The 21,307-nt window shown below is 58.7% G+C and overlaps 2 protein-coding genes across 10 annotated transcripts; both read right to left on the bottom strand.

The window, feature by feature from the left end:
• Positions 1 to 1,407: 1,407 nt before the first annotated feature.
• Positions 1,408 to 9,788, bottom strand: CERS2 (ceramide synthase 2). 7 transcript variants are annotated; one of them, XM_068922492.1, is made up of 13 exons: positions 9,695 to 9,766; positions 7,777 to 8,006; positions 6,733 to 7,014; positions 5,891 to 6,064; positions 4,996 to 5,113; positions 4,764 to 4,882; positions 4,482 to 4,539; positions 4,348 to 4,398; positions 3,844 to 3,936; positions 3,485 to 3,613; positions 3,298 to 3,404; positions 3,025 to 3,178; positions 1,408 to 2,678 (listed from the first exon to the last, which is right to left on the bottom strand). In XM_068922492.1, exons 3-13 carry the CDS (start codon positions 6,954 to 6,956, stop codon positions 2,544 to 2,546), a joined length of 1,362 nt encoding a protein of 453 aa, XP_068778593.1. In that variant the 5' UTR covers positions 6,957 to 7,014; positions 7,777 to 8,006; positions 9,695 to 9,766; the 3' UTR covers positions 1,408 to 2,543. The 7 variants fall into 7 exon arrangements, with proteins under 7 accessions (XP_068778593.1, XP_068778594.1, XP_068778595.1 ...); XM_068922493.1 differs by lacking the exon at positions 6,733 to 7,014 and having other exon boundaries at positions 9,695 to 9,761; XM_068922494.1 differs by lacking the exons at positions 6,733 to 7,014; positions 9,695 to 9,766 and adding an exon at positions 9,277 to 9,335.
• A 3,236-nt stretch (positions 9,789 to 13,024) lies between these two features.
• On the bottom strand, positions 13,025 to 17,178 carry MINDY1 (MINDY lysine 48 deubiquitinase 1). Of its 3 annotated transcripts, XM_068922577.1 has the most exons (10): positions 16,978 to 17,178; positions 16,400 to 16,888; positions 16,150 to 16,207; positions 15,568 to 15,632; positions 15,152 to 15,310; positions 14,703 to 14,805; positions 14,451 to 14,593; positions 14,121 to 14,312; positions 13,885 to 14,022; positions 13,025 to 13,692 (listed from the first exon to the last, which is right to left on the bottom strand). In XM_068922577.1, exons 2-10 carry the CDS (start codon positions 16,730 to 16,732, stop codon positions 13,612 to 13,614), a joined length of 1,272 nt encoding a protein of 423 aa, XP_068778678.1. In that variant the 5' UTR covers positions 16,733 to 16,888; positions 16,978 to 17,178; the 3' UTR covers positions 13,025 to 13,611. The 3 variants fall into 3 exon arrangements, with proteins under 3 accessions (XP_068778678.1, XP_068778675.1, XP_068778677.1); XM_068922574.1 differs by having other exon boundaries at positions 16,400 to 17,120; XM_068922576.1 differs by lacking the exon at positions 15,152 to 15,310 and having other exon boundaries at positions 16,400 to 17,120.
• Between the last annotated feature and the right edge of the window lie 4,129 nt (positions 17,179 to 21,307).

Below are 21,307 nucleotides of genomic sequence, written 5' to 3'. Positions count from 1 at the left end.
TCAGCTGCCTGCCCTCTGAGCTGAAAGCAAGACTCTATCAGTAAAGAGTAACCTTGCCCCCATTCAACCTTACTGTCCCCAGGGCCTGGCCTGGCCTGGCAGATAAAGGCAGCTACTGCTGTGAGCTCTGACCTGGCTGGCCTGACTGACATGTCTGAGATAGTCTTACAGCAAAACACCCTGAAAGAGCAGCTTTTAACCTCTTCCATCACCCTTGTTTCAAGTGGGCTTGCAGGAAAACTGTCCTTGGGAGGCAGATCAGCCCAGGCATGGTAAGATGTGCACAGTCACAAGCTGGGGGGAGGGGGGGCAGAAAGCTCCCACAGTCTTTTTCACCTTCCTTATAGCAAAACAAATATTCATTAAATCTTCAACTTGTTGAAAATAAAGCAAAGTTAAACTTATCTCATTAAGGCAATCAACATCAACTGTGCTCCAGCTCCTACCTTTCTGGGATACACTCCTAAAGCAAGACATACCCCCCCACCACCCTTTTGCTCAAAATGTGCCACAGGGAAGGGGAAGTTAGGCACAGCTTCCAACAGGAATCATTCAAGTCAAACTCTAATCCAGGAAGCAACAGGGATGAAAGGGCAGAGACTGGCACAGGGCCTGCACTGGCAGCTGGGGAGGATGGTGCAGCCTCCTTCCAGCCTGGCCCAGCTGCTGGCCATGGCACAAACCAAACAGCAGCTCCACAAGTAAAACTTGCTTTTTCTAGCAGGTGTGTTTTTTTTTTTTTAAAGGGCTTGTTACTGCAAGTCCAAAAGCTTAAACAAGTCAGAGTGAATGCTGGCTGAAAGGTGGATTTTTAACAAAGTGGCCTCGATTCCCGCATCAGTCCCCTGGTTGAACTGCAAAAACCCTGGCATGGAAAAGCTATGAAGCAGCAAAACTGAGCAGTGGGGAGGGTCACCACAAGCCATGAGCGTAACAGAGGGGCTCCAGCCACCTTCCCCATCCCTGAGGTACCAAAGTGGCTCTGGGCAGCACCTGGCCAGTGCCACTGTGGGCTCATGCAGGTGCCCTCCCAACAAGCGAGGCTTTTTTTTTTTTTAAAAGAGCTAAAAACTTTTTCTCTTTTTTTTTTTTTTTTTTTTTCCCCTTTTTACCTTTCTGGGGCCTCTTTGAGCGGTGATTCCCATCCTTACAGTCCACTTGAATAGCAGCTTTGTAATCCTAGAGGGCCGAGGAGGGCGGTCACTCCTTTTGCTGCTGGGCCAGCCTAGCCCCCGTGGCACTGGTTTAGGGACCCAGCAACACAATGCTTTCAAAAGAAGAACAAAGAGGTAAAAAGAGGCTGGCCCAGGTCTCTCCAGCCCAGCAGAGCCAGGTACTCACAAGCCCCACCAGCCCAAGCAGTTTCTAGCTCTGGCTTCCTCCAAAACCAATAGAAGATGTCCAAACCCATTTTTACCGAAGTTTATTAGTTTTTAACTTTTAATATATTTAACCTTTTCTTTAAAAAAAAAAAAAACACACATTTTGGTCTGACATTGGTTAATGGTCCTTTTCCCCCCACCCCTCTGTGCTGGGAGGTCTCGCTATGTCCAGCTTTGCCCTGCAGACGGGCGGATGCAGGAGGCATAGCCAGGCCCGGCTCCTTCTATCTTCCAAATAAATAGAAACAAAAATCAGTCATGAAGTTGTCCTGTTACAGCTGGGGAGGGGACCAGGTGAGGCCACAGAGAGGGACAGACTCAAGGCAATCGAAACCCATTTACAGAAGAGGAAATAAGAGGAAACAACTCCTCCCCGAGACATTAGTAGTGACTAAACCCTACAGCTTCCTTCCCCCCGAGTACTCCATAGTGTTGTCTAATATTTCAGCCACTAAAACACCCAGGACTACTTCATCTGCTCCCACCTCGTGGATCGCCGAGGGCACCGGAGCCCGGACTGCACCAGCCCATGTGTCCCCCGCTGGCGACTGTCCCTCCCCATCAAACTTCGATCCTCCCTCGGTAGATCCTGCTCCGTGCTGGCAGTGAAGCCAGACAGGGAAGGGGCTTTTCTGAACCCTTCTTGCACAGGGTTGGCACTGGGAAGAGGCAGGAAGGCCTGCTGTGGGAAGGGCTCCCCTCCAGCAAGGGGAAGGGGAGATAAACCAGGGCTCAAGCCCACCACAGGGCTAGAGCCGAGCTCTCTGCCACAGATAGGGGAAGGAGCTGTCCCAGAGGGGAGCCATCCCTGCTCTGCCTCCCCCGGGGTGTGCTGGCACCACAGCGGATTAAGGCAGTGGGTGAAAGACAGAAAGGGCACGAACGGTGAGCGTGATATGGAGAACCAGTGACCGCTGCTGTCCCCAAAGCCGTGGACCCCTTGGAGGGTACCAGGGAGGCGAGATGGGCTCTCCAGGGGTCCCGGCTTGCTCTGCTGGACCAGGGAGGAGAGATGAGGGAGGGCGCAGGGAGGGGATGGGGACCTTGGCGCTACATGACAGTGGCAGGGTGGGATTTGACATCTCACGGGTTTGGCCTCCTGCAGGCCCCCGGCCACCCCTGCCAGCTGGGGCCGGCTGAGCAGCCGTGGGGCGAGGGTGCTCAGTCGGTTTTGCGGTGGTTGTTGTTGAGGATGGGGTGGCCGTTGGAGAGGGGCCCGTTCTTTGCCGCCACCACCTCCTCCTCCTCCTCCGTGTCGTCTGTCTCTTCGCGGTCACTCCTCTCATCCTCCACCACCTGGGAGGGGATGGGAAAGGGGGTCTTGGTCAGCTAGGGCACCCCGTCTCTCTGCCATGCCTCAGTTTCCCCAATTCTCCATCCCAGTCACTCTCCATCAAGGATGCTCTGGGACTCGGGAAGCCAAACAGAGCTTTCTTGTCCCCTCGCTGTCTGCAAGCTACCATGCAGCCCCCAGTCTCCCACTAGGACCCTCCCCAAAAGAGCACGACCTGTCATGGCAGGCAGCAGCCCTCAGACAGGTCTGGATACAGCCCATCTGCCCCGCACCGGCAGCTTCCAGCAGGACTGGGGCTGAGAAGCCAATGCAGAGGAGCCACGAGCCATCCCCAGACCCCCAACTTGCCTTTCCAGTTATGAACTTCTGGGCCATGCGGATGATGAGGTAGGCCCAGAAGATGTGCAGCGACTGCAGCACCACCATCATGAAGTTGAAGAAATAGTAGCCAAAGAAGGCAGGGTAGAGATCCAGGGGATAAACCACTGTGCAGTGCATAATCCTGCCAGGGACACAGGGAGAAAAAACTGTTATGGCAGGGACCAGCTTCCCACCCTGGCAGGTCCCCCCCACTGCCCCATGCCTCTGCTTCCCCACTCGTTAACCAGAGCCAGTGCTCACCAGAAGGGCAGGATGACCAGGCGGGTGATGATGAATACGGCAGCAAAGACGATGAAGATGTTGTTACAGGTGTTCCTCCAGCCAGCGTAGTTGAACATCTTGGCCGACTGCGGGAGCACAAGGGTGTGAGCTGGGGAGGAGACACGGGCTGTGGCCACGGCCGTGCCCAGTGGGGAGGGGGATATACCTCCAGCAGGTAGTCGGAGGAGTCGTGCAGGGCCATGATGAGCGTCCCTGCGCGGATGTAGTTGGCAAACCAGGAGAAGCTGATGAGGATGATGGTGGCAACATGGTGGATGATTTGCTCTTTGAAGTCCTGTGCATGGGAAAGCAGGGGCATGAGGTTATGCCAGCCCTGCTCTGTCCCCCAGCAGCCTGCCTCGCCTCTTATCCCCAAGATTCCCCCCCTCCCTTTGTCCCCAAATCCTACTGGCCAGCCAATCCCCAACACCTGCAGGGCCTGGAAAAGCCTGCTAAGATGACCCTGTGTGCGCCACTCCCTGAAGCGGCCCATCCCGTCCCCAGAGCCCTGCAACCGCAGCCCACCTTGCGCTTGACGTCGGAGGCGATGCTGAAGAGCAGGGACCAGTAGAAGGAGAGCTCAATCATGTAGTACCAATACTGGGAGGGCAGCATGCTCTGAAAGCCAAGGGACAGGTTGGGGGCAACCTCTGGGCATCCCAGGGGGTTTGACCTTCCGCTCCTGGGTTCCAGGGACCCTCCTGCTCCCCAGGGGGGGTTCAATCCCCCTCCACAGGCATCAGCCAGATCCATGTTGGTGCCAGAAAACCCCGGTGCACCCCAAGGCAGGGGGGTTCAATCCCCCTCTGCAAGCATCAGCCAGACCCATGTGAGGGCCAGAGACCTCCTGGGCACTCCAGAGGGGTTCCATCCCCCTCCCTGGGTAACGACCAGAGCCAGCAGGTCCTGGGGACCCTCCTGCACCCGTGGGGGCTCTGATCCCCCTCCCCAAGCATCAGCCAGAGATGGGCAGCCCCTGGAGGCCGGAAGAGCTGTGGGATGGCAGCCAGGACAAGGTGCAGCGCTCACCTGGATGGGGTATCCCTTCCACACCTCCCGGAGGTCATAGAACCAGGGCTTCTGTGGGACAGAGAGAGACGGAGGGGTGTTAGCAGGGGCTGAAGGGGCCAGTGGGGCTGGGCGGCCGGGGGGCTGGTACTTACATCTACTATGACAGCCATGCCAGCAATGAAAGCAATAAGGTAAAACGTGAATCGCCAACTGGAAAAAGGAAGCAGATGGTTCTCAGATGGGCACCGGGGTGAGGGAGGGAAAAGGACGGAGCCCCCAGCCCCACGTTGCCCACTCCTGGGGTGGTTCCTGGCCAAGCCAGCGTCCCCACAGCCCCATCCACTGCCCGTGGTGCAGGGATCAACCCGTCCCAGGGACAGGGTGTATCCCCAGCGACTGGCACAGGAGACAGACAGATGGGCATGGGGTCTCACCTGGCCTCTCTGAACTTCTTCAGCAAGCTGGGTCGGTCCTGGTTGCGCCGGCGGCGAAACCAGCGCTCCACCTGCCGCACTGTGCAGCCGCTCTTCTTCGAGAGCATCTCCACATCGGCCTGGGGGGGGGGGGGAGGGGGCAGCAGGAATGTCACTTCAACGCTGCTCTGCCTGCGCCCTGCCACTTGCCCTGCTCCGTCCACCCTGAGCCCGTTTTAGGGATGCCCCTCACCTGCTTGGGGTGCTTGGTGGTGGCCACATAAAATTTCTCCAGCACAGCATTTGGGGTGGCTTTTAACCTGATCTTCTCCTTGACATTCAGCAGCCCAGCCAAAGGGGTGGCCACATACCTGGGGAAAGGGAAGGCACACATGAGATGTCTCCACTTCTGCATCACCCAGCCCTATCAAACAGGCACCAGGGTCAGTCTGGAGAAGCCACCCAGGGACCTACGGCTGCTCCATGCCTCAGTTCCCCCATCCCGCTGCCGCCTGGCCTCGTTGAAAGCAACTTCTCTAGTGTGGAATTTGCCATGGGGATGTCCCCAGGGTCCCTGCGCCACCCCAGGGCATGGGAACCACCTTTGGGACGGGGATTGAGTCCCCTCTGGTCCAGCGTAAAGGGGCAGGGCTGCATCCACCCCAGCGGAGGTGCCGCCCCCTTCTCCTGCCATCCCAACAAAGCCTTGTCTGTTCCTGGCCTCGGCTCACCATTGTTTGCCTAACAAATCGCTCCTTAAGCAGCGGGCCTCATGGCCAGCTGGGCTGTGATAAGGACAGCAAGGGTGACGGAGGATGCACAAAGCCACATTTGTGCAGGGCCACTGGGGGCTGATCCCCGGCCTGAAATCTGTGCTGAGGGTAAATCCCAGCTCAGTGTCGGCCCAGCCCCTGGGGGGGCCATGGGCAAGGGCTCACAGGCCTCCTGGGTTTGTTCTGCAGCAGGGAGAGGAGGGAAGGGTGGCATTTCCAGGGGCTTGATCCTGATCCCCAGGGCTGAGGTGCTGCAGCGTGTCCCCAACACCATGCCCGACTCTGGGGATGCAGGAACTGCTGGACTAGAGCCCCAGCGGATGCAGGGATGATGGCACCTGATCTCAAGGGGACGGATGGAGAGGAATCACTCACGTCTCGAAGAGGTGCCGGATGACGAGGAAGAGGAAGGCCAAGGGGAGGGTGATGTAGAGGTCGGAGGCTTTGGCGTAGACTCGCCCATCGCGGTCCTCCAGGTCAGCCCAGGTGAGGTTTGCCGGCAGCCAGAGCCGTTCCCACCAGAAGTAGCTGTACAAGGTCTGAAACATGCTGGGGCAGAAAGAGAGAGCCAGTGAGGCGGGCATCGGCCCTGGGGTCCCCCGGCCCCAAACCGCTCCCATCCCTCCCATCGTTTACCATGCTAATGAGTACCCTGGAGATGCGGGACCCACCCAGGTCCATGGGTCCAGGTGACCCCAAGCAGGTCGAACCTCGTGCCCAGCGCTCAACCTGCAGCTGCACTCGTCACCAGGATGGGCTGCATTTAGGGGCCGAAGGAGGGGAACTGACCACAGCTGGGGGAACCCCCGCTCGCCATGAAGTCCCCGGCTTCCCTACTGCGCAGGCACCACTCATACAGCAAAACTCCCCACCAGTCAGCACCAGGGGAAGGGCCTTGGCCCCAAAAGGAGAAGCGGCTCCCGGCAGTACCACGAAAAGGAACCCAGGTGTCTGGGGACCAGCTCGTGGCCCCGTTGCCTTCCCTACGGCCCTGCATCGAGCAGCCGTGAGCAGAGGACACGGTCCTCTCGCCTCATCCCCGAAAAGCAGGAAGACGCGATGTGCATGCCTCCTTTCTCCATGCCCCAGTCCAAGCTACCCTGCGCGGCTCTGCACTTCGCCCACCCTCCTTCAGAGTTGGCCTCGATCCCACCAGGTCAGCGCCAGCCTCATCCCTGGTGGAGGCAAGCGACCTGATGAGCCCCCAGCGCAGCCACCTGATGGGGACGCTCCGTGGGGCAACGAAATTCCCCCAGTGCTGTGTGGCCGCGGGTGCTTGGCACCGGCAAAGGGACTTTGCTCCCTGCAGCAGAGAGGTCAGCGGGTGATGATTAACTGAGGCCGGCTCCCTCTTCCAACCGGCGGGACAGATCCTGGCCGTGGGAAGCAACCAGCCTCCTGGCCTCTGAGATGTTCCCCTGCGCCCAAATCCAGGCCCCATCCCGCTTGCCTGGCAGCATCATGTCCTGCAGCATCATCACCGCAGCTAGGCCAGTGCCCTGGGGACAGAGGGACAGCAGGATGGATGCGTAAACCCACAGGCCCAGGGAAAAGCGCGGAGGGAGGAAGAGGAAGGGGCGAACCCCTCCCGGCACCCACTTTGCCAGGCCATCCCTGAACTCACAGGACAACCCAGTCCCTGCGATTCGCTCAGCGCAAGCACCTGGTACTCCGGGCTGAGGTTTCCCTAGTGGAAAACGCCTTGCCAGCTTCATGAAGCAGCCCCGCCACTGCCTTCTCAGCTGTCTCCCAGTCCCAGCATGTTTCTCTCCCGACCGTCCCACAAGCGCCGCATTCACGTCCCAGATTCGATCCTAAGCCAGAGTTCCCTCAGGCTGAGGCCGTAACAACTCATGTCCCTTGTGGATCTGCCAACCTGCAATGAGACGTCCCTCCCCACCTCCGTCCCCTGGGGAAGATGCATCAGGCCCTGACCCCTCGGTGCCAGAGCAAGATCCTGCAATGCTGCAGGTGCCCCGGGGCTAGGGAAACTGAGGCACAGACCCTACATCCAGTCCTGTCCCGAATAACCAGGTGCTGGCTGCAAGCAGAGCATGGCCATGGCGAGGAGGGAGCTGGCAGCTCAAGGCTGCCGCGTGTCCGAGAGGCGCAGGATTAGGGATTTGCCGGTGGCACAAAGGGCACCTTTGTGCTTTAAAAAGAAAAGTCCTGGTGCCCCATGTCGTGGCCCAGGCGCGACAGCAGGCACAGGGAAGGGAAGGACACGCGGACGACCACCGCATGCAGGGAGGCGATCCCACCTCAGCGGCGCCTGGCCCCGTGTTTGACTGAGGGACACCCTGCCAGCGAACGCTCCTGTCGGCCGGAAAACCCTGGAGCGGGTCCTGGGCACGCTGGATCGCCACATCGGCAGCAGAGCGAGGCGCGGGGCGTCGTGGCCCCAAGGCGAGAGTGGAGAAACGGCTGCCCGGGGAGGAGGAAACGTTTCGCAAGGCAGCAAAGGCGGGAGCGTGCCGGCCCTGGAGCAATCCTGATTTAAATAGACGAGACCGCAGATAAGGGCTGTGCAGCAGCAATTACCACGCTGGCGCTTAGATCCCGGGGGGCAGCACCTAACGGGTCGGGTGCTCTGCACCCGCAGGGACCAGGTGACAGGTGAGGTCAGGGCTTGCGACACCTTTTCCCTGTTGCGTCCCACCTCCTGGGAAAAGCCCGGGTACATTGCAGGCCCCACGGCGACAGAGAACACCCCGAAGCAGCCACAACCAGAGCTACAAGCCGTCAGCGGAGAATGTAACAGTCCCAAAGCTGCCGAGAGCAAAGCAAAGGCTGTTTTACATGCAAAAGCCCCCATGATCTGAGCCCGTTTCGAAGGTTAATCCTGTTGAAAAGCAAAAATCCCCCCAAACGTTTAGGTCAAAGCCACAAAGTGGCACCAGGAGCCTCTGCATGAGGTTGTGAAAATTGGCTCAGAGCATCTCCCGCAGCTGGGACACAGACAGCCCTGTCCCAGGTCACCCGGCCCCAAAACCCGCAGTCGGACTCCTGGGTTCACTGGAGCACGTCCCAGCTCAGCTGCCCCAAAAAGGACACTGGGAAGAGCCCCAAAATCCCTGCAAAGAGCCAGCGAGGATCATCGCCAGGCTGCAAAGAGACAACAGCATTTAAGGCTCCCGGAAGAGGTGAATAATTAACCGCAAGGGGCCACGCACAGACTTGAGCCGGGCTGAAGGTCCCGGGCAAGGAAATGCTTGTTAATATTTGGCGCTTTTTCCCCTGGCCCGGACCCCACGCAGTGCCTGCAGCCAGGCCACGGGGATGGGGAGGCGCCAGCATAGGGAAAAGGGGTTCATTCACCCTAAAATGCCCCGTGTGCCTGGGGGAAACTGAGGCAGGGGCGGCCACGTTGGGCCCCGCGTTTCCCTGGCTGGTGACGGAGCACGGGGCCCAGGGCCAGGAATTTCCTGGTGGAGGCGCGCCTGGCACTCCTCGAGCATCCAGGGCTGGGAAAAGCCAGGGCAGCAGATGACCCCTCCGCGGTGATGGGGACAGGGATGTCCGGCCCCACCAACCTAGCAGCCCTTTAGGGATCAGAACCCCAAGCGCCCACTGGGGGGGGGGGGCAGGGCAGGGGCATCCTCACCCCCCCCCCAGAAGGGGTCTGTCTCCTCTCCGTGGGTGCTCCCTGGGTGGGGGGTGCGAGCCAGGGGGGCACCCCAGGGCGTCGAGTCCCCCCCAGCCTTGTGCCACCCAGGGGTGCCGGCCCCGGGGAGTGCATTAACCTCCGGGGGGGCACTAACCTTCCCAGGAACCGGTGCCCGGCCCGGGGCACGGTCCCCCCCCGGCCGTAGGCAGGGCCGCCGGTTCCCTCCCCCGCTTCCCCGGGCACTGCCCGGCCCCGGCCCCGCCCCTGGGCTGCGAAAATGGCGAGAAACGGGACGGAAAGGAGAAATACGAAAATTGCCCGCTCGCCCCCTCCCGGGCACGGCGGGTTTTGCCCCGCGGACCGGCTTCGCCCCTTCCCCCGCAGCCGCTTCCCTCCCCTCCCCCCGCCCCCTCAGGCCGGTCCCGCCGCCAGCCCGGCCCGGCAGCCCAGCTCCGGCCCCCGCCTGGGCCCCCGCGGCTGCGGCCCGGCTCCGGCCCCCGCCCGCCCGCCGGTGGGGCCGGGCCGCCGCGGCCCCGCGCCCGCCGCTCCCTCCCTCCCTCCCTCCCACTCACTCACGCGCCGCCGCCGCCGCCCGGAGCCGCCGCCCGGAGCCGCCACCGCCGCCGCCGCCACCGCCTGGCGCTGCCGCTGGCACCGCCCCCCGCGCGCCCCGCGCCAGGCCGCGGGCGGGGTGACGTCACCGCCAACGCCGACGGCCCGCGGGGGAGCGCGGCCGGCGGAGGGCGGGGCCGAGCGGCGCGCGGCCAGGCCCGAGCAATCCGCCGCGGAGACACCGATCGGCCCGGCCGCGCCGGCGGGGGCGGGGCGGGAGGGAGGGGTGGGCGGAGGAATAGGGGGAGGGAGGGAGGGGGGGAGGGAAAGACGGGTGGATGGAGAAAGAGAGGGACAGGGATGGAGAGATATAGGGACGGAGGGATGGAGAGGGATGCATGGAGGGATAGAGGGATGCATGGAGAGACGGAGGAAGGGATAGAGGGAGGGACGGATGAAGAGAGGGATGGATGGTAGGATGGAGGGAGGGATAGGGGGAAGGAGGGAGGGATGGATAGAGGGAGGGATGGACAGAGAGACAGGTGGATGGAGGGACGAGGCAGGGAGGGATGGATAGAGGGTTGATAGAGGGGTGGATGGATGGAGAGGGAGGGATGGAGGGATAGAGAGATGCATGGAGGGATAGAGGGTGGGATGGCAGGAGACATGGATGGAGGGATGAAGGGACAGGTGGGCAGCTGAAGAAACGAGCAGGTGGATGAGGGGCAGAAGGAAGAGGGAGAAGGAGAGCAGGGGGGAGATCCTTCCCCATGGACAGGACTCCCGCAGGGACGGACCGGAGAGGTGCACAGGGCCACGGCTGCCCCTCGCTGCACGGACATGGCTCCAGGAACACGGCTCCATGGCCACAGCTCCGCGTGATGGTGGGGCAGGAGGAGAGCTGTGGGGCCGGCGGATGTGACTCAGAGTCATGCCGGCAGCTGGGGCCAGCCCTGGCGCTCCCTCCTGCGGGGTGTTGCGACACCCACAGCACCCGCACCGTGCCCAGCAGCACCAAGGACCCCAGGCTCAGCACCCGCTGGCTTGCCCGGGTGCTGCCTCATGTCGGGTGCAAGAGGGAGGGTTGTGGTCAGTGGCACAGAGTCGAGTTGGAGGCCTGTAGCTAGCGGTGTCCCCCCGGGGTCAGTCCTGGCTCCAGTCTTGTTCCATGTATTCATCAATGACCTGGAGGAAGGCACAGAGTGCACCCTCAGCAAGTTGGCTGAGGATACTAAACTGGGGGGGAGTGGCTGACACACCAGAAGACTGTGCTGCCATTCAGAGGGACCTGGACAGGCTGGAGAGCTGGAGCTGGAGAGGAACCTCCTGAAGTTCAACAAAGGCAAGTGCAGGGTCCTGCACCTTGGGAGGACTAACCCCAGGCAGCAGTACAGGCTGGGGGTTGACCTGCTGGAAAGGAGCTCTGCAGAGAAGCACCTGGGAGTGCTGGTGGACAACAAGTTAAGCATGAGGCAGCAGTGTGCCCTGGTGGCCAAGAAGGCTAATGGGATCCTGGGGTGGGTGCATTAGGCAGAGTGTTGCCAGCAGGTCGAGGGAGGTGATCCTGCCCCTCTCCTCAGCCCTGGGGAGGCCTCCCCTGGAGTACTGTGTCCAATTCTGGGCTCCCCAGTGCAAGAGAGACATGGCCCTGCTGGAGAGAGTCCAGCGGAGGGCTACAAAGAGGATGAGGGGACTGGAGCATCTCTCCTCTGCAGAAAGGCTGCGAGAGCTGGGCCTGTTGAGCCTGGAGAAGAGAAGACTGAGAGGGGCTCTCATCAATGTGTACAAGTATCTGAAGGGGGGGGGGTGTCAAGAGGATGAGGCCAGCCTCTTCTCCGTGGTGCCCAGCGACAGGACAAGAGGCAACGGGCGTAAACTGAACCGCAGGAAGCTCCATCTGAACCTGAGAAAAAACTTCTTTCCTGTGAGGGTGACAGAGCACTGGAACAGGTTGCCCAGAGAGGTGGTGGAGTCTCTTTTGCTGGAGATATTCAAAAGCCGTCTGGATGTGATCCTGGGCAACATGCTCTAGAGGACCCTGTTTGATCAGGGAGGTTGGACTAGACGATCTCCAGAGATCCCTTCCAACCTCAACCATTCTGTGATCCTGTGATTCTGAGCTGGGTGCTCAAGGTGTGCAGGCAGGAATGGCAGGAGAGCCCCAGGTGGCACCAGGGGAGTGTGCACACTCCCACGCAGCCATGTGTGCACACACGCATGGACTCATGTGCCCGTGCACCTGCCTGTGCACCCCCATTGCTCCCCCTTTACACACCCCTGTGCACACCCCTGCTCACACCACACTGATCACTGCTATGTACGACTGCATATGCACCCTATGCACCACCTATGCACCCCATATGTCCGTCTATGCTTACTGCTCTGCTCCCCCCATAGCCCCCCATGCACTACCTACATGCCCCCTATACACACCCCTATACACACCCTATGCGTCCCCCTACCTCCCTCCCATACACACCCCTTTGTACACCTTTGGCTCTCCCCCTATACACCCCCTATGCATCCCCCTATTTCCCCCCTATACACACCCCTATGGACTCCTTAATCTCACCCTTGTATAGACCCCATGCTCAACCTCTATATGCCCCCTATGCTCACCTCATATATGCTCTCCTGTACACACCCCTAATTCATGCCCTATGCTCATCCTCATAGACACCTCATGCAACCCCATAGGCCGCCTGTGCAACCCCATGCACATCCCCATACACCCCCTATGCACAACCTAGACACCTCCATAACATAAACTCCCTCACACCTCCCCATGCATATCACCATACATCCCTATACACATCCCCTACACTCCCCCATACACCCCCCCATGCACACCCCATATACCCTCATACACTCACAGTACACCTCTATACACCCCTATGGACACCCTAAGCACACTCGTATACCCCCATATACCCCTGTGCACACCCCACAGACACCCCCTACATGCTTCCATACACCCCTAAGCACAGCCCGTATGCACCCTATGCACACCCTACGTGCACCTGTATACACCCATACAGCACCACGCACACCTCATGTACCCCATGCATACACCCCCATATAACCCTAGGCACACCGCACACATCCCCCATCCATCCCCATACGCCCCTATGCACACACTGCGCATACCCCATACACCCCCTATGTACACCCCACGCACGCCCCGCCGGTCCCGGTGCGCGGCGCCCCCTGCCGGCCCCGCCGCGCCGCTGCAGCCCGTGCCGGGCCCCCCAGCGTGGGCACCCGGGGCGGGAGCGGCCCCGCCGCCCCCGAACACGCGTGTTCGCGGCCGCAGACGGGCCTCGGCAGCGTGACATGGCCGGACACGCGTGCAATGGGAAAAGTCCTTTATTTGCAAAGGGCTAAGGCAGCGTTATGGACACCGGAGGTGCAAGTGTCCCCCACCCCAGTGCATATGTCCCTGGGGCGGGGGTGTCTCCAGGGGTGTGTGTGTGTGTCTCGGGGGGGGGGGGTGTGTCCCGTGTCTGAGAGCAGGTGGGTCCCTGTCGCTCTGGAAGGACAGGAGGGCTCAGGGGACACTCCTTGCCCTTGGGGTTTTTAGCCCCTGTTTTAAGGCCACTGGAAAGGTTCGGGGATCCCGGAGGTGGGTGGGGGTTGACAATTCACTGTCTTGTCCCTCCCTAGCCGTGCTCCACCCTGTCCCCAAGGCCCCCCGTGGGGCTGGGGTCTCCTCGGAGGCCCAAGTGGGGCAGGAGTGCAGAGAGGCACAGCACAGGGGGTCTCTGCTCCTCAGGGACCCCTGCGAGCGCCCCCCGGCCTGGGCCGTAACTCCCCGCTGCAGCTCGTCAGCCAGGGCTGGGGGGGCAGATGGGGCTAACCCAGGGAGGGGGACACGCAGCAGGGTACCCAGGGGTGCCGTGTGTGGAGGAGTCCTTACGGGGCGTGGGGCTGGGGTGCTCTACAGGAGCACACAGTCTGAGTCCTGCTTCTGCCTCTGCCTCCGCTCTCCAGCTGTTCGGGCGCCCGGCTGCGCACGGCCCTGTGGGGAGACAAAACGGGCTGGGAAGCTGCAGAAATAGCAGACACCCCCTTTCCCTTTGCCCCTGCCGTGCTGGGCACCTGCAGGACACAGTCTCCAGCCACCCCACGACATGGCCCGCTCCAGGGCTCCTCTTCAATCCCTCTTCTGGGTCCTGGGAAGGAGGGGTGCTAGGAAGGGGGACACCGGTACCTGTGCAGGGGCCGGGGCCGGCCGCTGCTGCTGCTGCTGATATTCCTCCTGCTGCAGCTGGCGAGCGAGTTCGAGGTCGCTGAGTGCCGAGGGGCCCTGTCCCTGTTGCTGCTGCAGGGACAGGGCGATCATGTAGTCCTGGGGACAGAGGAGAAGCCACAGAGGGGCTCAGCACCTGGGGGGACCCCAGGTGTCCTGTGTGTCACCCCCCACCACCGCTGCAGCCTGTCCCCAACCTGGTCCACTTGTCTCTGCTGCAGGTGGTGCTCTGGGGAGGACGCACTGGCCGCCTCTTTGCCCAGGGCATGGCTGAGATGAAAGTCGGTGTCGCAGAAGCAGCTATCGCCATCCACGTTGTGGAGGCTCTCCCACACCACCCCCTCCTCCTGCAGGAAGCCCTGGTCTGTCACCAGCAGGTAGAGGTGGCCCTGGGAAGAGGGGACAGGGGATAATCAGTCCTGCTGCCAAGGAAGAGGGGGATCTCTGGGATCGAATTCCCTGCGGATGCTGCAAAAAGCCAAGTTTTTGAGCCCTGCAGGGAAACAACAGCCGGGGCATGGTCCCACCTTGTGCTTTATCATGGTGCTAAAGTGGTTGTTGCGGAAGAAGACACTCAGCTCCTCTTCCTTCACAGCGGCTGTGAGCTCGCACAGCCCATGGTACGTCAACTGCGAGGCCGTGGACTCTAGGAACTGCTCCGCGATCAGGCCTGGGTGAGAGCAGCCTCAGAGGGGGAACAGAGCCCGGACGGTCCAGGGACATTTGCTGGGCTCGAACCCAACACAGCATTGCCCAAGGGCCACCTTTGGGGCCATTACCTTCAGTCACCTGGTTGGAGTCACTCGAGTGTTTGCAGGTGATGATCTTCTCCACCAGCTGGTTGTAGCTGAGCTTGCCCACAGCCTGCACCACCTCAGGGCTCTGCAAGGATGGGAAGGGATGGAGCAGTGAGCCCAGGGTGGGGCGAGGATGGTAAGTTTAAGCTGTAGAAGTGTTCCCCCTCTCTGCACAGGAAGGGAAGCAAGTGTCTTGCCCTTGTGTGCCCCAACCCAGCTGCAGCTTTGGCTGCAGCTCCCAAGTCCCACTGAGCGAGCTGGTCCTTTGCTCCACCTCAGGGACATCCAAACAACCAGGCCTCTGTTTTCCCTGACAGCTGAGAGCAGAGCAGGGCCGTATCCGTCCCCAGACAGGCTTTTTCAACCACATTCAATCCACCAGCACATCTGACTGGATGGTGTGAGGCCCCGCGGCTGCAGAGCTGTCTCACCTGCGGGTCCACCAGCCAGCCATGGTAGAGTGGGACATTGAGGAGGTCAAAGACGATGCACTCAGGCGTGTACTCGAAGTCCGAGACACCCGTGAAGCGCACGTTAACGTCCAGCCCTGTTGAGAGCTTGGGGAGGACCATCATGGTGTCGTTGACGTTCTGCAGGAGGAAGGGATCCGGCTTGGGGAATGGGGCCAGGTACCCTGAGTCCTGCAGCCCAGCCCAGCACCCCCTAGTTTTGCAGGCCACAGGCAGCCCCCCCTAGACAGGGGCTGCACTGGGGACAAGGGCCATGTTTTAGGTGAACAAATAGTAAGTCAATTTTTTGGCTGGGCGACCCGTGGCAATCCATCCCTCAAGGCCTGGCAGAAGACAAGCAAATGGGTCTGTTCCTCCCACCTGACCTTGTTCCTCACCTGCTGGAAGTTTAGCTGCAGCCCTTCCGATTTCTCTTGGGGTTTGATGGATAAGATGCAGTCCCCTTCAACAGAGCAAATGCAGCCGGTCAGTCCTGGCACCTTCCCCGCGACCTCTCCTCCTTCCACCTGTCCCCAGGCAGTGCTGAGCTCTCTCCCCTCAAAAGAGCAAGGAAATTAAGGCACAGGCGGGCTAAACGCCGTGCCCAAAGGCATCCAGGAAGCCTGTGGCAGAGCCCAGATCCAAACCTGGCTTCCTTCACACCCCAGGAACTGCCCTTCCTCTGGTCTTGCCATCCCACCACTGGGACACAAGGGTTCTGGTCCATCTTGGAGCCTGGCTCCAATTCCTCCTCTTCCACACGCAGAACAGGAACATCCCTTTGAGGACTACGTATCAGGAACGAGGTCAGGGTGAGATTCAAGGTTGAAGGCCGGGGGAGGAAAGGCAGAGATCCCCACGGCTGGGAAAGAAGGGATAGACCTGCAAGCAGGGTAGCACGTTGGAGACCCTGCCCCGCGCGGGTCCCAGGTCCCCAGGAGTGCGCAGGGATGGTGCACCCTGACGAGGTCCCAGCTCACCCAAATGCGCCATCAGCTCATCCGACGTGATCACCTCCTTCTGCGGGGGCAGCTTCACCTGGCAGCAGAAGAGATTTGGGACTGTTAGCCAGGCCAAAGCACCAGGCTGGTTCCCCACACAACCTTCTGAACACTTGTCCCAGCACAATAAAGAGAACGGGACATGGGCAGTCCTACTTGGTGTCTCACCAGACAAAATGCACCTGGTGTCCCCCTGTCCCATGCCCCGGTGCCTCTCCAAGCCGCTTACCTTCCACTGCAAGAAGAGGATGTTCATGATGGCCAGGAGCGGGCAGGGCCCATTCTCACTCTGCGTGATGATGGGTGTCCGCTCGCCTTTCCACGTAATCCACTTGACGCAGTAGAAGTCCGGCTCGGGCTCCCGCTCCCGGCTTGGAGACCAGGTCTTGGTGGGCTCATCCACTGGCTCCGCAGCCCCTGCACCCAGGCTGGGCACAGAGGCGTCGGGCAGCGAGGCCCCTCTGGTGGCTCGGTTGACTTCTGCTGCGGCTGCATGGGTCTCTTGGGTGACCTTGCTCTCTTCTCCCACCTCCTCGATCTCCGGCCGCTCAGCATCACCCATGGAGAGAAGGTCCAAGGTGCAGTGCAGCTCCTCCTGCCTTGGGCTGGGAGGCACTTCTTTCTCCCCACAGCACGTGGTCTGGTCCTGCCCATCGGGCTCTTGGCTTTCCTGGCCAGCAGCTGGTAATTCTTCCCCCTCAACAACTTCCTCTAAACCCTGAGGGGCCCGGCAGATTTCGGAGTCAGTCCTTTCACCACTGATGCCTTCCCCCTTCATAGGGACAGGCTGCTGGGGCTCCATCACACCTGCTCAGAACATCCAGAGGTGCAAGGGCCTCTGGCTGCAATCCTGTCACACTCCCCCTGGCAGGCTTGCTCGAGGGTGCTGCTCCCTCCTGCTCCTCTCCAGGAGGCAGGGAAAAAAAGAGTTGAAGCCCTTCCTAGGAGTGGGCAGGGGCTCTGTATCCAGATCAGAGTGTCAGAAATGCTCTGCGTCTGTCCAGGAGTAGTTGCATCCTAAATCTCTCCCTTCCGAGAATAATAAAACACAGGTATTTCAAGACAAAATACATAAATTAGTTCAATTCATGCATCAAGTGTGGCTTGTTTAGCCAAAGCTAAGTGTGGCTTAGGTTTTCCCCCTGTCCCTTTAGATTCATTTAAATAAACAAAACTAAAGCATATCTAAGAAATCTCTGAAAGACTCTCACAAGGCAGATTTAAAAAGGCCTATTTATTAAAGGCCAAGTCCTTGTTCTAGAGGCTGTTTATTCTGCGGGGAGCCCTCCCCGGCTATCTAATAAAGTCTTTGTTAGGCACTTTGATGTTCTTGTGAAAGTTTTGCTGCTGTTGGTTTTCTAAATGACTTTCTGCTCCTCTCTGCAAAAAAAATTCTTCTGCAGCATCATCACACTTATCAGCACAGCCACTTATCGATCAGCGTTGAGGCAAAGGAACCCAGGTCTGCCTCCCTCTCCTACTTTAAACTCAGTTATTCACCACTGATGAAATGCAATATTCCCCCTGCTCTGTGTATGTGTGTGTACACGAACCCTTTGGCGGATTACACATCAAAATCACCTTTAAAATAATAACGCAACTAATGCACGTGTGTTTTATCTGCCTCCTGTTAGCTTTTAAAGCAAAGAAAAAAACGATAGAAATTAAGCAATTCAAAACAAAGCTACAACCTTGGGCTGAAGAGTTTAACTCATGTACTTACATGAGAGTTATTTTGCTGAAAATCCAGCCCAAACCTGGGCAACAAAGACGTTCCTACAGACAGCGTTTGAAAATCTGCCTTTTAAATCCCTGCCAACTTGTTTTTCCAATTCTCTCCCTATCAGTCTCTGAGGATCTCCGTGGCTCCGAATTCTTTCCCCAGCATCCGTTTCTCTCCCACCTGGAGGTTACACAAACAGAACAAAGGCTGCTTCTTTCTCACTTTGACTCGGTCTGGATTTTTCCACCTGCTGCTCGCCGTGGCACTGCCCTTGCCGGTTTTTCTTCTGTGGCCTCCTTTGCTCAGAGGTGACCAGGTAGGCGGCTTCAGCTGGCGTCTGGGCAGCTTGCAGGGGAGTGCCGCAGGCTGCTCCAGCAGCAGGACTCCCTCTGCAGCGTCACTGGGCAGAGATCAAGGAGAGAAACAAGTCAGAGGAATTGGTGCATAATTAGATTGCCAAAAATTCAGCTCTGTTTGGCCTATCGAAAGTCCAGAGCCTGACAGCCCAGGCCTTTGGCAGGTGGGGACTTCAGACGGTGCCTTGCACACCCCAGCAGCCTCTGCTCACTCCCATTTTCACTTTTTCTCCTCCATTCCCCACCTCAGTGCTCTCCTATACCTCTCCCTGCAGTGGCAGGGGTGTTCCAGCTGAAACACACACCTAAGCTGACTCATCAAGAGATCTTATTATTCCTTAATCTTTATCCTTCTCCCTCCTACCGCCAAATGCGCAGCCTTTCCAGCCCTCACCTAAGCTCAAGGATGAAATCAAATCTGATGGCAGCCCTCTGGGGCCCTGCAGATGGGTGGGCGCTTTTGAAAGCACCTATACTTCTGAGGGGAATTGGGCGTTCAGCCCTTTAGCAAGTGTGTGGGGATGGAGGAACTACGGGGCTGTCCTAAGACGCTTGGAGTGGGGACACGTGGGACAAACGCAGAGCAAACAGACAAGCAGAGCTTGACCCACATAGAAAAGGCACCATCTGTGCTTTGATAGAGTTTTGCTGATGTTGCTCTGCCAAGCGTGGAAGAGCAAAGAAATAAGAAAGAATAAGCCTTCTCACAGCTGCCTGCACCACTGCGAGCTCCCATGGGGATGCAACAACAGCAGCAAAAGAAACAAGCAGCTTTGCTGCCCCATTGCACAGGGCTTTCTCCTCTCTTCTTATGGCCCAGTAATGAGACCCTATATTCATAAAGGGGATGATAACAACCACGCAGGCACCATGTCTGCAGTTTGTTCCAATCTTTTGTTTGCTACAGAGCGGAGCTCCCAGCCTCCTCCCCACTCGAGGACTGTCTGGATGGGAAATTTCTAGGGAAGTAAGTGAGAGGACAATTTACACAGCGTGCTGCAATGGTTCGGCAGTGGCTCCAATCCCTCTCCTGCACAACCACGGTATCTGCTGCCGTGGGGTGTGAGGGATTAGGAAGTACAAATGCATCCAAGATGCAGATGAGACAAACTCACGGACCCGTCCTCCAACAAGGGCTGACAAACCCAAAGGCTTGGGTGCAAACCAACTCTGGTTCAAGGCTCAAGGCCAAAGCTGCAGAGGCCCAGCTAAGCGTCTCTCCAAGCTCACACTTTTTCTTAGCCCCTTTCCTAGGGATTTGCTAGCTGCTGCTCTCCCAGCCATGTTCCAGGGCTGTCCAGGCTCATGGGCTGTCGCAGCATGCTGAAAAAGGCTAGGCTGAATTCACTTCCCAAAACGGGTGAGCACCACCAGGCAGCAGCCTGCAGACAATGGGATGCTGGAGCCTGCGGGCTCTTCCCCTAAAGTGGCTCCGAGCCATTTCCCAACATAAACGAGCCCTCGGCTAACCCTACCAGCATCATGAGTGCCTCTGTTGCCAGCCTGTCCCCCTCCCACCTCTGCCTGTCCCTTCTTGCCCCAAAAGCAGCCTGGATCCTGTGGCGGCTCTGGCACGCTGATTTGCTTTGTCACATGCGGAGCAGGCCCTCTAACGTCACCCTGAGACCCCATCATTGCATTGGATTTGGCAAGTCCCAGGAGCTCAAGTGGAAAACTCAGTGGGTGCACTGAGTTTTCCAGCCTGTGGTTTCCCCTGATTCAGAGGCCCCTGGCAACTTCAAACAAAATAAGCTACAATCTTATAAACTGTCAGCTCTGTGGGGAGAGGAGGCTTTACTTTGTATTTGCACTGAAGCGGCATGATTGGATCCTGCCCTCCTGCGGCATCCCTGGGTGTTATGGTAATAAACAGTCACATCATAACCCAGGCAGCTTTTAAACAAGAACATCCCCTTGCTGCCTAACACCACCACCCCCCGCTGCCGCTAGCCAAGTCTGGAAAAGCAGCACAACTCTTCCTCCTCAAGTGTGCACAGCAGCAGGGCCGGGACACCTGGGTTCCTCCCCAGACCCTGCCTCTAGCTTGCAGCTTGACCTTCAAGCCAACTAACCTCTTTGCCTCAATTACTGCCTCCCCCCCTAGTCTTTGAAGTTATAAGAATAATGACCCTCCTGCCTTTGAGGCCATAAAGCCCCGGGAAACAAAGCAGTTGAGCCCTGGGTGGTTTCTTTACCATGTCCTTGCTGTTCTTTTTGTGATGCCAGCAGCAATAAAAAGGGGTTTTGCTGCTTCCAGCGAGCTTCTCCGAGCCTGGTGGCTGCACTTTGGCTGAAGCACCCCCTAGGTCCCAGGAGCAAGGAGATTTTTATGCTAACTGCGTGGCGTGGTTTTGAGCAGGGACTAATCAAGCTGCAAAGCATCTGGAGAAAATCAACCAGGGCCATCCCCTGCCCCAAGGCAGAATCTGTCCCCTCTGAGCCGTTCCCTTCTCCACCCTTTTATGGGCCCGAGCTAATCTCTCCAAGTCCCAGTCTAAACAGGCAGCAAGGCTCAGTGCAGGTAGATCCGGGCTGTATTTAGCGACTTGCACACTATCAACCAAGCTAAAAGATTTAATAGGGTCCCCAAGGAGGAGCAAAACTGCTGTGTAGTGCTGGAAGTGCACATAGTAAAAAGGATTCATACCCAAAGAGCCAAGTATACTTGCTGCAAGGAGAGCTAGAGTCATTCAGGCCTGCAGGGTTTCATTTAGGAAAGAAAACACGTGAGGGAGGTGAATGGCTTCCCCTCAACAAAAAACAGTCCTCGAAAGGTCAGCGCTGCAAAGGTAAAGCTTTAACAAGCCCTTCTCAGCCCTTCCCTCTCTGGGATGGGAGCTCAGGAGCCTGCAGCTCCAGAGCCAGCCTGGGAGCCGCTGCAGTCTGTACGTTATGCAAAAATGATTCACAGGTAGAAAGCGGAAAAAACCAGCCCTGTAAATGTGCTCATCTCCGGCTAGAACCACAGCGTAAAAACAAAGAGGAATTCAGGCCCTGAGCCAGGAAAGCACTTAAAACACACACTTCACCCTCAGCAACAAAGTGGTCTTAATGAAAG

This window comes from Struthio camelus, chromosome 30 (assembly GCF_040807025.1).
Source record: "Struthio camelus isolate bStrCam1 chromosome 30, bStrCam1.hap1, whole genome shotgun sequence".
Taxonomy (NCBI): domain Eukaryota; kingdom Metazoa; phylum Chordata; class Aves; order Struthioniformes; family Struthionidae; genus Struthio; species Struthio camelus.
This window is presented reverse-complemented; position numbering and strand designations above follow the sequence as displayed.

Excerpts from the sequence above, each read along its gene's own strand:
- MINDY1 (XM_068922574.1), bottom strand. The coding sequence starts at position 16,972 with ATGGAGCCCCAGCAGCCTGTCCCTATGAAGGGGGAAGGCATCAGTGGT. Across the intron at positions 15,633-16,149 it reads TGAGCTGATGGCGCATTTGG|GGGACTGCATCTTATCCATC; the intron begins GTGAGCTGGGAC and ends GCTCTGTTGAAG. Across the intron at positions 13,693-13,884 it reads CGGCCCCGGCCCCTGCACAG|GGCCGTGCGCAGCCGGGCGC; the intron begins GTACCGGTGTCC and ends GTCTCCCCACAG.
- CERS2 (XM_068922492.1), bottom strand. The coding sequence starts at position 6,956 with ATGGGGCCTGGATTTGGGCGCAGGGGAACATCTCAGAGGCCAGGAGGC. Across the intron at positions 4,883-4,995 it reads CCACCAAGCACCCCAAGCAG|GCCGATGTGGAGATGCTCTC; the intron begins GTGAGGGGCATC and ends CCCCCCCCCCAG. Across the intron at positions 3,937-4,347 it reads GGAAGGGATACCCCATCCAG|AGCATGCTGCCCTCCCAGTA; the intron begins GTGAGCGCTGCA and ends CTTGGCTTTCAG.